Genomic DNA, 15,631 nt, shown 5'->3' with positions numbered 1-15,631 from the left:
CTCTTTAGTCCTTCTCCTCTTTTATAAAGACTGGTCTGCCACTACATACAAAAACGTGCTGCAAATTGTAAAACGTACATATATTCAGCATATAAATAGTTACTTATGAATAAATTTGAGTTGTTGTTTCACACTTGCAAACTTTTTTCATTGCAATCACAGTTTTCTGTGATTTTAGTAATGTTTTTTTTCCTTTAATGTGAGAAGAATCCAACCTGAACTTTGAACTATTCAGTTCAGTTCATTTGATTCTACCAGTTAAAGTCCAGTTACACCAGTTAAGGCTAAAACAGGTCCTCTCAAAATGGTTCAATCCTTTCGTAGGCCTACTCCTGCTGCTTAAGAACGTAGCACGTTGTTCAATTTCAGCTCCTGTCTTCCATGTACATGACAATGTATTGCACTGTACCGAAAGTATGCATCAACGTCTGTGTGTATTAGAGTGAGCGTGTATTGGAGGAGCTTTTGTCTGCGTGTGTACGAATTTTGTTTCTATGTGCACGGCTTGTGCCTTTTGAGCGTACACGCACACTTGTTTGTCTGCGTGAAAGTGCATCTGTGAGTACAAGTGCTCACATGTTCGCCTGACTACATTCAGGCAGATGTGTGTTCGTGTGTGTCTTTATGACAGGCGGGCTGGTAAACCCTATCAGTCAGCACACCTGGATGTGTGTGCACGTGTTTTTTTTTGGATGTCTGTAAGACTGTGTGTGTGTTTGTGTGTGCATGGCCACGTGTATGTGTGTGTGTGTGTGTATGTGTATGTGCATGGGTGTGTGACTGCATGTGTCTCTGTGTCATTGTGTGTCTAACTGTGTCTTCATGTGACTGTTCAGTCTTTGCACACATCTTTATGCGTGTGTGTATGTGTGTGTGTGTGTGTGTGTGTGTGTGTGTGTTAGTGTGTTGTATATGTGTTAGAAGAGCTGGTACACCCTGACAGTCACTTTAACTCCACTCAGTCATGAAGCATCTCTGGTCTTCTCCACTGTCCTTCACTGAAGGGTACACATCTCCGTGCTGTACTGGTTCCGGGTCTCGCCGGTCTCGTCCGCGTGTTGGCCCTCGGCATCTCCCTCGGTGTCGTCCCGTCCCTGCTCATCTGGAGGTGCCAAATTCTGCCTCAGCTCCATCAGCAGGTCCCTCCCCTCACTAGCCGGCAGGTTGCCCAGGTAATACTGCGGGGCCAACTCCACCAGCCTGCGGGGAGCAGAGGAAGAGGAGAGGTGGTGAGGGAGAGGGTGGAGGCAATGCAGGAGGGGTCAAAAGTAAACCTCTCCATTCCATTAATACCTCACATCCGACTGGCATTCTTTTGTGTGATGACGCCACATGGAGCCACACCATGGATCAGTAGGGAGCTCAGAAAGCTCCTAATGCAATACCTTGCGCCACAAAGAAACAGGGAGGGAGAGAGAGACGGCAGGACAGGCTCACATTTGGGGGTTGATCTCAGAGGCGGTGCGGATGCAGTTGTCGTGGGAGATGGTGAAGTCGTGGTACAGCACCCAGCTGGGGGGGTTGGGGCGGGGCCGGCGGCACAGGTAGGAGGAGAAGGGGTGCAGGTGCGCCACGTGGCGGTGAGTCAGGAGCAGGTAGTTACCTGAGCCGTCCACATCATGGGCCACCTGAGGCACAGAGATGGAGAGAGCACGACCGTTCACTCGTTAGTTACATCAGCAGTGTCCACGCAGCCACAGTTACAACAAAGACCAGAGAACAAATGCGTCTCTAGTGGTCATCCACTAAATTAACTTTTGGCACATAAATGAAATATAATTGGATTTAAACTGCAGCAAGAAGGGAAATATGAGATACCTCAGGCTGACACTGAACCACGACTTTGACCAACCTGCTAAATGCTGACCATAAAGGAATTGTTATGTTCTTTTTATAGCATAACCTTGTGACACAAGTCTCAGAATGGTGGCATATTTCGCATTTTGCTTGCAGAAGGATCAGCATTGTTTTTATATTCCACTGCACAATTCAATTTGAATAGTGTTCCATTATGAATGGGAGACGATTGAAACAATTCCTCTTTCATCGAAGTGTCACCAACCTTGAGGAAGAACCCTGAGATGAGTGCACGCTTGATGTTGCTGCCATTGTCTTGGCAACCGAAGGAGGGGGGCGAGACGGGCAACTCGATTCGCTGCATCACCTCCAGCAGCTCCGCCCTGATCACGACGGCCAGTCGCAGGGCGGAGGCGTTCAGGAAGTTCTTGGCGCACCAGGTCTCGTCCTCATTGTCTAAGGGAACATATATACAAACTCAAGTGACTGGACTCACACACCAGCATGCACAAACTCACACACATACACCTGCTCGCAGACCAGCATATAAACCTCTCCATCAGCACTGACTCGATAATTGCGTGTCCAAGTGCCAAGTGTGCAGACTCACGCTGGACATAGGCATTGAAGATGTTAATGAGCGTGAGGTGATCTCCGTCCGGGTGCAGCAGGGGTCGCCGGTGAGTCGCAGCCGCCTCCTCGTTCTGGGGCAGGGGCGTCACAAAGCAGGAGGGAGCTGGAGGACGGGAGGGTGCGGAAAGAGTTAACGCGCCGAAGACTCACAATCAGACACCAGCTCAAGAGCGGCGTGCACAGAGTGTCTGTGTCTGTAAGCAGTGTGGAATGGGAATCCTGTATGTGTGCAGCGATGATAGGCACAGCTAGCGGTGAGCTAATTATCTATGGCGTACATGAATTAGCGTCTAAGCTGCACCCGTGGTAATGAGTGAAATAAACTCCTGAACAAACAGCGCGGTTCCAACGAGCCCGGGTAATCGCTGCGGTCCTCCCAAGGCGGGATCGCCCTGGTGTACACGGCAGGCGGCGCTGCCCTGGGTTACCCGTGAGCATGGCGGCGATGGTGAGCAGCTCGCTGACGCAGTCGAACTCGCAGGAGGCGATGAGCGCCTTGGCCAGGGGCGGCTCCAGAGGCAGCTCCGACATGATGATGCCCACCTCGGACAGGTTCCCGTCGTCGTCCAGCGCGGCCAGGTAGTCCAGGTCCTCCAGGGCCTGCATCAGGGCCTCTGGGGCTGCAGAGAGGGGGAGGGAGAGAGAGAGGAGAGAGAGGGAGAGAAAGAGGGAGAAAGAGAGGGAGAGGGAGAGGGAGAGAGGGAGGGAGAGAGAGAGGGAAGGAGAGGGGGAGAGAGAAAGAGAGAAAAATAGAAGTGGGGGGACAAGAGGAAGGAGATAGAGAGAGCAGAGGGGGAAGATTGTAAAAAATGAGGGAGAAAAGAGTGCAGAAGAGGGGAGAGGGAGGGAAAGATAGTAGGGAAAGGGAAAGAAAAGGAGAGAGGGGGAAAGAGATTTAAACAGAAAAGAGAGGGAGAGAGAGAGGGGAAAGATGGTAGTGAGAGGACAAGGGGAAGGAGAGAGAGAATAAGGGGAAAGATGGGGAAAAAGGAGACAGAGAGAGGAACAGCGGGAGAATGTAGAGCATGCGAGGGAACAGAAGGAGGGAGAGACACAGAGAGGGGAAATAGAAAGAAAAGGAAAGAGAAGGGGAGAGATAGGGAGAGAGAAAGTAAGAAGGAGAGGGGAAATGTGGCAATGAGTCAGAGGGTCAAAAGGTTTGGGACAGCAGAGAGAGGAGGAATAGCAGCAGACTTATATGAATCCTCTCAACAACACATGTAGGTGATGCTCGCTGCTGAACAACTGACAGGGAAAATGGACGAATGAGTGACAGAGCGCTCGACGTCGCCCCTACCAGGACGGTCGAGGAACTTGCACTGGCCCATGTCGGCGATGTCCAGCCTCTTCAGCAGAAGCACCAGATGGCTGAGGTTGGCTTCGGCCACACCCGGGCAGCGGGCCTCTGGCATGCCCTCCTCGTACAGAGACTGAGGGTACAGCCGGAAACACCGCCCTGGGAGAAAGCAGGAGGAGGGCGCGGCCCTTTGAACCGTTATCAGACAAAATCTGCAATACCACCCCCTTACTCACTAACCCAACTGGGCAGCACTGCCTACCGCAACCCCGCAACACTCAAGAGTTACTGATCTCAGATCAGCTCTCTGCACATCCAGACAGTGTACGTCTCTACTGACTGGATCAAAGACCACCATCTTTTGAGGGTAATAAACTCCACTAACCTTTTTAAATAATTCATTTATTCCTCTTGTCATTTTACTATGAGCATAATATAATAAGGCCCATCAAACTGTTTAATGTCAAATCATTACCTGGTTAGTGATAAAACATGTGCAGTGAACCTCGTACTGGGTTAAACATTGCTCATAAGATAAAGCATGATAACTGCGGTGTGTGCAGCTCAGTGGTACTTACTTGCTGAGGACCAATTAGAGATCAGTGCTACTAAGGGGAGCAGAAAGGGAGGGTGCTGTTTGGGGTGCGATTCCAATCCCTCCAATACCCCCTTTCACCCACCTGGAGAGCTGCTGTTGACCCTCTGTGCACGCATGTCTGCCTGCTCCCGGCTGATTGGTCGCAGCACCTGGGAGTCTGCTCTGATTTGTGGGTTGTAGACCTATGAGAGATGGGCAAGAAGAGCCAGAGTTTGTGGGTGGTGTACTCTGTAACTGGTAGCTGGACAAACTGTGAAATACCATTTCTGCCCTAAACTCTGACCTTCTCTATTACTACATCCAATTTGATGAGGACTTTGCACTTTAAAAGTTCGCCATAACAGACAGTCCATTACCGACAGATACCTGTTCTCACCCGCTCACACTCATATCGGAGGCCACAAAGACAACCATTTACAGATGTACAGACAGTCATGTGGGAAGGCACAATCACTCTGTCTCATGCAAAGACAGACAGACAGACAGACACACACGCACATGCACATACACACACAAAGATGTGTACAAAGACTGAACACAAAGTTCAAAAAACTGAGTCACACAAAACCACACAAATATACAAAGAGATGCATGCAGTAACATACCTGTGCACGCATGCGCGCACACATGCACGCACGCAGGCGCACACACACACACACACACACAGATGCGCGCGCACACACACACACACAGATACAAACACACACACACACACAGATGCGCACACACACACACACACACACAGATACAAACACACACACACACACAGATGCGCGCACACACACACACACAGATACAAACACACACACACAGATGCACATACACACACACACACACACACACACACAGACACAAACACACACACACACACGCACAGATGCACATACACACACACACACACACACACACACACACACACACACTCACCGTTCTGAGCTGCACGCCCGTGTCAATGACGTAGCGGATGTTGTTGAGCGAGAAGGACGCCTCTCCCAGGGTGTCTGTGAGGATGACCCTGCGCTTGGGGCCCCCTGCTGCCCCCGGTACCCCCTGGGCATCCCGCTCCCCCTCATGGCCCTCCTGCTCCCCCTCGGTCCCCGTGTCATATACGCGCTGGGTAGCGCCCCCTAGGGTCGAGTACAGCAGCAGCACCTTCAGCTCGCCCAACTGAGGGCTCAGAGCCACAGACTCCTTTTCCAGAAGAGCCCCACACTCACAGATCTCCTAAACCCGAGAAAGAAGCAGGAACAGAGATAGAGAATGAGACAGAGGGAGATAAAGGCTTACAGTAATCAGTCTCGCAAACAGCATTCTTCTCCATTATACAGGATTATGCATGCTCTCATATGGCTCAGTAAAGGATAAGATAAACCTCAATGAGTTGGGTAATTCCGCTGTAAATGTCTCATATCCTTCTACAAAACACCAAAGTCAGTCAGAGCAGCAGTCAGCTCGATACAGCTGCCGTTGTAATAAAGCTGTAGATCTCAATGACTCAGCATCATTTTTTAAAATAGTTTCAGCAGTATATTCTGTACGCACGACACCCGTCTCTGTTTTATTAGTTGCAGGGAAGACATTTATTGTGAAGCGTCCTTTGTTGAGGAATTCGGGAAAGTGACAGCCAGTGAGAAGGACCTTCAGCGTCCTCTCTGACTGCCTTGGCTTCTGTTGGGTTGGATTTTGTACTCAGTATGCGTAAAATGATTTTAGGGATTGGATTAAGGAGGAAAACAGAGGCAGAGAGAATGGGGAAAAAAATGGTGACAATAACAGATAACATTCAACAGAAACAGTGATGTGCTGCCATCTACAGGATGGATGCGATATACACTCATATAAGCAGTTATCCAACCAGATACAGTGCTGGGGAATATAACAGGGATGGCCACTAGAGAGCAAAAGAACCACTAAATCATATGCTTAAACAGAGTCACTGTATGACAAGCAGCAACTGCACATGTGGGCACACGCACACACAAACAAACATACACATACATGGTGTGCACGCACATGCACGCACACACACACATACACATACACACAAACACAGACAAAGAGACATATACACACACACATGGTGTGCATGCGCATGCACACACACACACACACACACAAACACACACACACACACACACACACACACACATACACACACACATACACACACACACACACACACACACACACACACACACACACACACACATACACACACACAAACACACACACAAACACACACACACACAAACACACACACACACACACACACACACACACATACACACACACATACACCCACACACACTGCACAGAGAACAAAGAGTATGCCATTCCAAAAATAAACCAAAAAAAAAAAAACTGCACGCACAGCACCCACTGACACAGACAGCTGTACAGAGCACAGCCGGGCGTGCTTAGTAAGAGAGAAACATTGTGCGTGTAAATGGATGCAACATTACATAGAGAACTGTGTTAGATGCTCTACCTCTCTCTCTCTATAACTCTCTCTCACTCCCTCTCTCCCCTTTTCTCTCCCTGTTTTCTCATTTACTCCCTCCTATGCTGGCCCTCTTTCCTCTGTATCCTCCTTTCCTCCCACCTCTCCTTTTATCTGGCTGTCTGGGTGTGTCTGTGTTTAAGGGATATCCTCAGAGCTCTCAAAGGGGGGCGAAGTTCACAGTTTTGCACCCCCTCTCCTTATCTGTCTCAACCCCACCCACTATAATATAACCCTTGGTCTCTCTCTCTCTCTCTCTCTTTCTCCCTCTCTTCATCCCTTATTTCCTCTGCCCCAGTCTCCTTCCTCCTTGCTTCCTTTCCAGCACACGCCCTCTCGATAATGGCACACAGAAACCTGAGACAGTGCCTCTCTGTGTTTTAACACTGCCTTTATTTGCACACTGCCCTGAGCCAGCCCCACCGTGCTAACTCGATCAACAGCACTCTCTTGCTCTCTCGATCTCACGCTCTCACGCTCTCAAACCCAAAAGTCGACCATCATGAAGTCTCAGTGTCACCCTACTGTTGCCTGGAGGTAGAGGAGCAGAATTATAACTGAAACGGATCTCTGGCTTGGCAGTGTTAGTAAAGAGGGTGTGTGCATGTGTGTGTGGGTATATACACATGTGTTTGCCTGCAAGCACATGTAAGCCAGTGCAAAAAAAGGGCAATTATGTAACATAAAAAATGTTTATGCGTGTTTTGTTAATACAGTGAGTGTATGCACATGCACGTGTGTGTGTGTGTGTGTGTGCGCATGTCACACAGGACACCTGAAACCCTAGTTTCTGCTGCTGACAGTCCCCCGCATTTATAGAACAGAGAGAGAGAGAGAGAGAGGAAGGGAGGAGGAGAAAGAGGGACATGGAAGAAAGAGAGGCAGAGAGGAAGAGAGGAAGAGAGGAGAGAAACCCGGGGATAGATATACACTCTTTCCCTTGGGATGGAGGAAAAACGCGAGAAAAAGGGGAAAGAGGGACCAAGGGATAGGTTTGGAAGGGAAGACAAAAGGAGAACACAATCTCCCAGTCTGAAACGCGAGACACAAAGAGGACTACAGAAATCTGCCAAGATAAGAGGAGAGAAAAGAGAGAAGGCGACAGAGAGGGAGGGATAGAGGGAGAGTAACCCAGGCACAGAGCCAAACACAAGTAAAGCGAAAAAAAATGGAGTGCATGGACAGAGGGAGGGAAAACAGAGCAGTGAAAATAGCTTGGAGAGAGAGAGAGATGGAGCAGAGGTGTGGACAGCACATAACTGCAGGAGGCAGGCTGAGCACATTGATGAGGTTAATGGGAGCAGGATCAATGGGATTAAGCACTGAAAGCACTATATTTACCTGGGCGCTGGGGAGGAACACCAGCACGTCACCCTCCTCACCCCTGCGGTGGAGGTCGAGGACCATGTGACACGCGGCTGTGGCCGGGTCCCTGCCGGCGGGGGGCTCGCGGTACAGCGTCTCCACGGCAACGGGGCGCTCGGGCGGGGGCAGGGCGAGGAGGGGCACCCCGTCGCCCAGGAAGGCGGCCGCGCGGGCGGCCAGCGGGGGCGCCGTGAGCACCACCACCCGGAAGTCCTCCCGCTGGCGGCAGACGTCGCGGAGAAGGCCGAGAAGCACGTCGGTGGCCACCGTCCGCTCCTGCGCCTCGTCCACCACCACCACCCCGTACTGCCGCAGCAGGGGGTCCGACATCATCTCGCTCAGCAGGAGGGAGTCTGTCACAAACCTGGGACAGGAGGGAGGCACGGGGAGAGAGAGAGAGAAGGAGGGGGGAGAGAGAGAGAGTGGGAGAGAGGGGTGAAGAGACACAGAGAGGATGAAGAGGGAGGGAGGAAGGGTGAGGGGGGGGGGGAGAAGGAGAAGGGGTGAGAGAGAAGGGGGGAGAGAGGACGGAGAGGGAGAGAGTGGAAGAGAGGGGTGGAGGAAAATAGAGAGGATGGAGAGAGAGGGAGGAGGGGAGAGGGAAAGAAGATCAGAGGGAGGGAGGAAAATGGGAGAGATAGGGAGAGAGGGAGAAAGGGAGGAAAAGAGAGTGTGAGGGGGCACAAGGAGAGGACAGTGTGGAGTGAGCGGGAGAGAGAGTGAGAGTGACAGAGGGGGAGGAAGAGTGAGAGAGAGAGAAGGAGAGGGAAGGAGTAGGACGGAGAGGCACACAGAAAGATGATGAGTGGGGTGAAAGAGGGAGATAAAGTATGGACGGAGGGAGAGAGGAGGGAAGAGTGAGGGAGCATGAGAAGTGGAGAGGAATGGGAGGAAACATCAATTCACACCGACTCAGCAACAGGTCAGACAAGATTTGAACAACAAAACGCCACAGATAAGCCTGACAATGAGAGGAAGGGAGGTCTGGAAAAGCAGCACAGGAGAAGGCAGCAGAGGACAGAGACAGCTCTGTGCTCAACAGCGGGCGCCCTCACCTCAGCAGAGTGTCCGGGGTGCAGCCCTCCTCGTGGGGGACCCTGTAGCCCACCTCCAGGCCCAGGCTCAGGTCCATCTCATCGGCCACACGGAGGGCCAAGCTGCCGGCGGCGGTGGCGTGGGGCTGGGAGCAGCACACCAGCCCCTCTGAGAACTGCAGGGAGAGGGCGTACTCCACGCACCACTGGGGCACCTGGGAGAGATGGGGGGGAAGGGACAGGGATTTACTGCATCTGCCCTCGGGGGCCTGTGTGTGCGTATGGGCACAGTGTGTTTCTGTCTGTGTGTGCATGCATGTCTGTGTGTGTGCATGAGTGTGTGCACATGCTTGCATGGATGGTGTGTGTGTGTACTGTGTGTGTGTGTGTGTGTACTGTATGTGTGTGTGTGTATGCGTGAGTTTGCATACACTGTTTATCTGTATGCACTGTATACGTACGTGTGTGTGTGTGTACATTGTATAAGTGTACGTACTGCATAAGTGTGTGTGTACACGTATGTACTGTATAAATGTGTGCATGTGTGTGTATGTACTGTATAAGACTGTGTTGGGTCTGTACTGTATAAGTGTGTGTGTGTATATACTGTGTAAGTGTGTATGTTGGTCTGTGCTGTATAAGCGTGTATATGTACTGTATAAGCACATGTGTGTATGTACTGTATAAGTGTGTGTGTGTGTGTGTGTATACTGTATAAGCACCTGTGTGTATGTACTGTGTAAGTGTGTATGCACTGTATAAGCGCCTGTGTGTATGTACTGTGTAAGTGTGTATGTACTGTATAAGCACATGTGTGTATGTACTATATAAGTGTGTATGTACTGTGTAAGTGTGTATGTACTGTATAAGCGCCTGTGTGTATGTACTGTGTAAGTGTGTATGTACTGTATAAGCGCCTGTGTGTATGTACTGTGTAAGCGTATATTTACTGTATAAGCGCCTGTGTGTATGTACTGTGTAAGTGTGTATGTACTGTATAAGCGCCTGTGTGTATGTACTGTGTAAGCGTATATTTACTGTATAAGCGCCTGTGTGTATGTACTGTGTAAGCGTGTATGTACTGTGTAAGCGTGTATGTACTGTGTAAGCGTGTATGTACTGTGTAAGTGTGTATGTACTGTGTAAGCGTGTATGTACTGTGTAAGCGTGTATGTACTGTGTAAGCGTGTATGTACTGTGTAAGCGTGTATGTACTGTGTGGCCGCAGTACCTGCGTGCTCTTGCCCGTGCCGCTCTCCCCGCTCAGCACCACCATGCTGTGGGTCTCCAGCAGCTCCAGCAGGCTGTACTTGATGCTCCAGACGGGCAGCTGCCTGCGCTCCTCCAGCAGGGTGTAGTATCGCGAGGAGAAGGGGAGCCCGTCGTAAGGGTTCACCTCCAGGTCACCCAGCTCTCCCTCGTCCCCCTCGCCCTCCTCGTCCAGCTCTCCGGACAGCAGCGAGCTGACCGACAGCGAGTCCACCACCGGCAGCGAGGGGGCGGGGCCCGGGACAGCGGGCGCAGACGACATCATCAATAAGGGACAGGGACGGGGGGTCGGGGGGTAGCACCTGAGTAAGTGAAGATTACCTGAGGAGAGACAGGAAGAGTGAATGAGAAAGCGTAATAATAAGAGGCAGAGTGACAGTGAGAGACAGGCATCTTGACATTTGAAAGCTCTGACTTTAACAACCATATAAAAAGTAATTCTATTTAAAAACAGAGACAGAGAGAATGAAACGTATGCACATATCTCATAAAGGCAGCCCTACTGCTCACAGCTTTATTCTGACACCTGTTTTGGCACCTGCTGTAAAACTTGACAGTGGGAATTAGTCATTTTCTGACTTGTTGCCTGAGAGAGGGAGCGAGACACCCCTTTACCACTGTAGAGCTGCTACCAGGCTGACTCACTGAGCAAGGGTGTTTTTCATTACTCTTCTTGTCAGCCCCTGAAAGCACTAACCGTGTCAGCTCAGCTCCACTACCCATCTGGTGCAGGCCTGGTTACAAGCAGACCAGGGGAAGGGTTAGTGAGCTGCATGAGGATATAGCGCCAGTCAGCACTAATGCTACAGCACGAGCAAGGAGTATAGTAGGTTTAGGAGTAGTAGGAGGAGTGGGAGTAGTGGAACAGAGTAGTTTAGGAGTAGTAGGTTTTTGTTGATATTTCATGATGTGTATCTCACTTCTTCGTATCACCGAGTCACTTGTTAAAAACATTAATCCTTGTCTTTAGTAGTATAGGCATATGATAGTTGTACAAGCAGCCATATAAGCGAATTCACAGAAACCAGCAGTAACGGCACAGTGACACACGCCACTCTAACACAAAATACAGCTTACAATTCTTTTATGTTAATGCTTCAGAACAGAACTGCATAAATTTCAATACTTCCATCCTGTTTGTAAGTCTACAACGTATCTCTCCTTCTATCCAAATCCGTGTCCCATATCCCAACCCAAGCGTGGCAATGCACACCCAGCTAAGCCTGGCAAACACAGGCCAAGCTAGGTTCCCACATACTGTAACCTGAACATCTGTGGGCTGGAAATGGTTGCGAGATGACTGTGCACCCCCCTGCACAGTGACTGCGCAGTCACAGGGAGCACAGGCAGGTCAGTGCAGGGGAGCTGGCCCTACCCAGCAGCAGCTGCTGCGACTCTGCGCTATTCCACTCTCCCCTGGAATGCCTGGATTGCCCCAACAGGCACGCACACAAAAGAAGCAGGATCCGGCTAACACAGACAAGACCGCAATTTCCGAAAAACACACGGTAGGTGCTGTTTTCCGTCCGAACGCTTCTCGGGAGTTTCGCAAAGGGGTTCAAATAGCCGTCCGTTCTGACAGCGGCCCTTCCGATGCTTTGTGAAGGCTTTGAGCATGTGGAGGGACAGCACTGAACTCAGTACTCATCCACACAGTCAGTTCTACCTTCATTAAACAGACTCTGCTCACTCACACGCTCAGGAAAGCCACTGGCACCCATTTGCAAAGATAGAGACTGAGTTGATGTATGACAAGAGATTTGCATGCAAACCTCACTCTCTCCAAAGCAGACTACGACTCTCTTGCTCCAGGCAGAAGTGAAAGGCAGATGAATGATAGTTAGAGGCTCCTGCCTTATCAATTTGACTTAACACTAGGCCTGGAATAAAGGACTGACCATGTACATGGCCTGGGTTTTATTGAACCGCCTTTGCTGTGTCTCTGCTGTTCTGCTGTGACCCAATATGGTAGTATGCTTTTCAACTGACAGTCTCTACTACTGCCCAAGTGCTGGTGACCCCAGAATATCCTTAGAGTTCAATTTGTATAGTGCTGCCTGAGAAGTGGAATGGAATGGCCTATAAGCTCCTTTACGACATTGCTGTTGCTATGCGGATAATAACTGAGTATGTATGTCATATTAATTTTCCTGAGATTAGCGTGTGTTGCATGTACACGGGGAGATACTTGGCCCGTGCAGGCACATGGGTGGACCTTTACCCTTACTCTCTTGCTCCCAGGTCATAGAAGGGCAGGTTAAATCTCTGCACAACGCTCCGAGTGCTGATCTGGGATCAGTCCAGACTGAGGAGGTACAGAGCAAGGGAGCATAATGGGGTCATAATGCAGCCCAGCCCTGACAAGTACCTCACTTTACTCATAAAATAGCACATCGTCAGTAATTTCACAGAAATTCAGCATAGTTCCCTAAAACATGACCTTTACTAGTGTGTCTATGCTTTTTATTGACCTTGGATCTGAATATTCTCTGGCTATTAAAGACTGACAAAGCTGCTCCTTGTAATTGCTTCAAGATGCAGTTGTCTGAGAGAGATAATAAAAAGTTATGAGTGTCATTGAAGACTGCGTGTAAACTTGCTGAGGTAAAATCTACAATATCTAAATCACCTGTGAGTGTTAAATAACACTGGAAATATGCTAAAGAAACCTGATGTCCCTTCACAGACAAGCTATAATTCTTTGTCTCAGAATAACAGTAAAAAGCAATCACTGTAAAATAAGAATATTGTGAATGAGTTATTTAGACTTGCTTATATAGACTATCTTGGGTGATGGATGCCATGTACACAAACCATGTTAATTACTGACAATGTATTAAAGGTTTCTTGTTGTACTGATTTTGCCCTTCTGTGCTGACAAAACTTAACAGGCATCGTTTCTGCGGTCTAAAATTATACTGTACCACGTTCGTCTGACAGGTGACTCACTTCACAAAGCTGTTTGACGTGACATGACAGAGCAAACAGGTCAGGCGTGAGGGTGACGTATGGGACTGTACTGGAGTGCCATCGTTCTGTATCCACCACATCTGACACCATGGTAACTGACTGCGAGTCTGGAGGCGAGCACGGAGCACGGAAGCAGAACGCGGCGCATAAGGCACATATAAGACGGGATCGGACAGCAGAGCTCTTGAAATCGAGACGGACAGACAGAGGGAGGGATGGAAAGAGGGTTGAAAGGGAAATGGAGGATGAAAGTGGTGGGGGAGGGGAACAGGGATTATGGGGGAGAGTGTGGGGGATTATTCTTTTTTCTGTTAATACAGTAGAGTAGGGTAGGCTATCTGTAATGGGAGGAGCTCAGCCAGCACGCAACAACAAAGAAAGGTTCGGCATCAGATATCAACTAGGCTACTGGCAAACACGGCTATGTAATTACATAAATAGTGATATCAGTTAGCATCGGGATAAAGAGTAAAGTATTACTGAATTAATAAAATACAGCATCTTTAGTGGTATCTGAAATGACACAAAACATGAGGTAACATTTATGCTTTAAGTGTATCTACGTGAGATGAGCGTGTGCCTGCGATCGCTATGATGTAACGACCACTTGCAAGCGAAAAACGGAGAATGACGACATCCCGAACTGTGTCCCCAAACGCTATGAAACCTTTGTGAGATAACCCCATTTTTGCTATCTCTATTGTATTGGCCCATCTCCAGTCAAGTCGAGTGTCCGACCTACTAGGTAAACAGGAGCTACGTGTCAGCTGATAGTCACACTGTCGAAGGGGGTGCGAGATAGATAACTAGCCCGAAACATACTAACAAACAACGACGAAACAGAACTTAAAACAAAACCGCTTGGTCTTCTTACCTGTGACACATTACTGCACCGCAACCACCCCTGAAAGCCCCCGGAAGAGCGGAGTATCCCGCTGTCAAAGTCTGTCCTACGGTTCTTCACTGTTGAATGTACGGGTACACACTTTGCTAAACTCACACTCTGACAGCACTGAGTCCGGCCACGATCACACTCCGTTGCCCCGTCTGCACTCCACAACGTGTGGTCGCCTCCTTCCGTACAGACCACTATGCCTCCCAGGTAGTCCGTGATTTTTGACTTCGGGGAAATACTCGGTTTGCCCTGACAGCAGTCCGACTACCGAGCAGCCGCCATCTTTGCTTGGCTCACCGTGCGCAGGTGTGGTCGGACCGACAGAGGGCGGAGTCGGCGGGCGGAGATCGAGCTCAGAGTTGTTGGCTGCGAGGAAACCTGGATAGTCTAAAATAAAGCAGCTATATAGCCTACGTTTTGCAAGACAATTCAAAAGGCCATATTACTTGCTGTTATGTATCATAGTATAGAATACACAGGTTTGCTATGCAATAATGCAATTTTATTTTATGGCTTTTAAGTTTTGCCCTTGGGCGATTAGTATGAAGATAAACAGCAACAGTGGCCGAAACAAAAAGACCAAATTAGACTGCATTGAATCCATTCCTGTAAAGCAATAATTTACATGAATTTCGGTTAATTTAACATCTGACCAGTAATTTGATACGTATCACTGAAACGTTCTGCTCTCCTGCTTTCATCAAGGTTAAATGTGGGTATTGAAAAATAATCAGTTTAACGAAACAATGATGGGATATACATTGAACATGCATACGAAAATATTTTATTAATATACAGTACTGTTTGCTCATTTAAAATTAGTACTCACACACTCAAAAAAGGATATCCCTTCATATCTTTGTTTGAAATATAGTCAAATTGTCTATAAAGTATAAATAAATAGTGAATTTCCTACTCACCGAAAGTGCAAACACCTGGGTATATATTGTGATTATACGTTTTGCACCATTAAATCATCTATCTATGTGCATATGGTCTTTAAAATTTGGCTATTAAATCATTAGGTGGTACAATAACTACAATAAATAATCCAGTCAATGAATCGTTTATGCCTGTTTTACTCGTATCCTATTGAGTCAGGCATTTGAGCGCATAAATCCACACAAACGTGATGGCAAAACAAACACCAGCTGCTAATTTTATAATGAGTTTGTGTACTACACTGCAGGAACAAGGGAGTCAAGGGGCCGAGTGGTGGACGGTCGCCATGGAGCCGGGAAATGACTCCATCTGCTGGAGCCACGCTACATGG

The 15,631-nt window shown here is 48.9% G+C and overlaps 1 protein-coding gene across 1 annotated transcript; it reads right to left on the bottom strand.

Annotated features, from left to right (window-relative positions):
• Nucleotides 1-765: 765 nt before the first annotated feature.
• Nucleotides 766-14,651, bottom strand: dqx1 (DEAQ box RNA-dependent ATPase 1). The gene is made up of 12 exons (XM_036528990.1): nt 14,338-14,651; nt 10,456-10,814; nt 9,246-9,439; nt 8,167-8,554; nt 5,253-5,549; nt 4,408-4,507; nt 3,728-3,886; nt 2,859-3,050; nt 2,408-2,533; nt 2,063-2,253; nt 1,438-1,628; nt 766-1,200 (listed from the first exon to the last, which is right to left on the bottom strand). Exons 2-12 carry the CDS (start codon nt 10,756-10,758, stop codon nt 996-998), a joined length of 2,346 nt encoding a protein of 781 aa, XP_036384883.1. The 5' UTR covers nt 10,759-10,814; nt 14,338-14,651; the 3' UTR covers nt 766-995.
• Between the last annotated feature and the right edge of the window lie 980 nt (nt 14,652-15,631).

The sequence above is a fragment of the Megalops cyprinoides genome, chromosome 5 (genome assembly GCF_013368585.1).
Source record: "Megalops cyprinoides isolate fMegCyp1 chromosome 5, fMegCyp1.pri, whole genome shotgun sequence".
NCBI classification, from domain to species: domain Eukaryota; kingdom Metazoa; phylum Chordata; class Actinopteri; order Elopiformes; family Megalopidae; genus Megalops; species Megalops cyprinoides.
The sequence above is the reverse complement of the archived record's forward strand: the minus strand, read 5'-3'. Positions and strand labels throughout refer to the sequence as shown.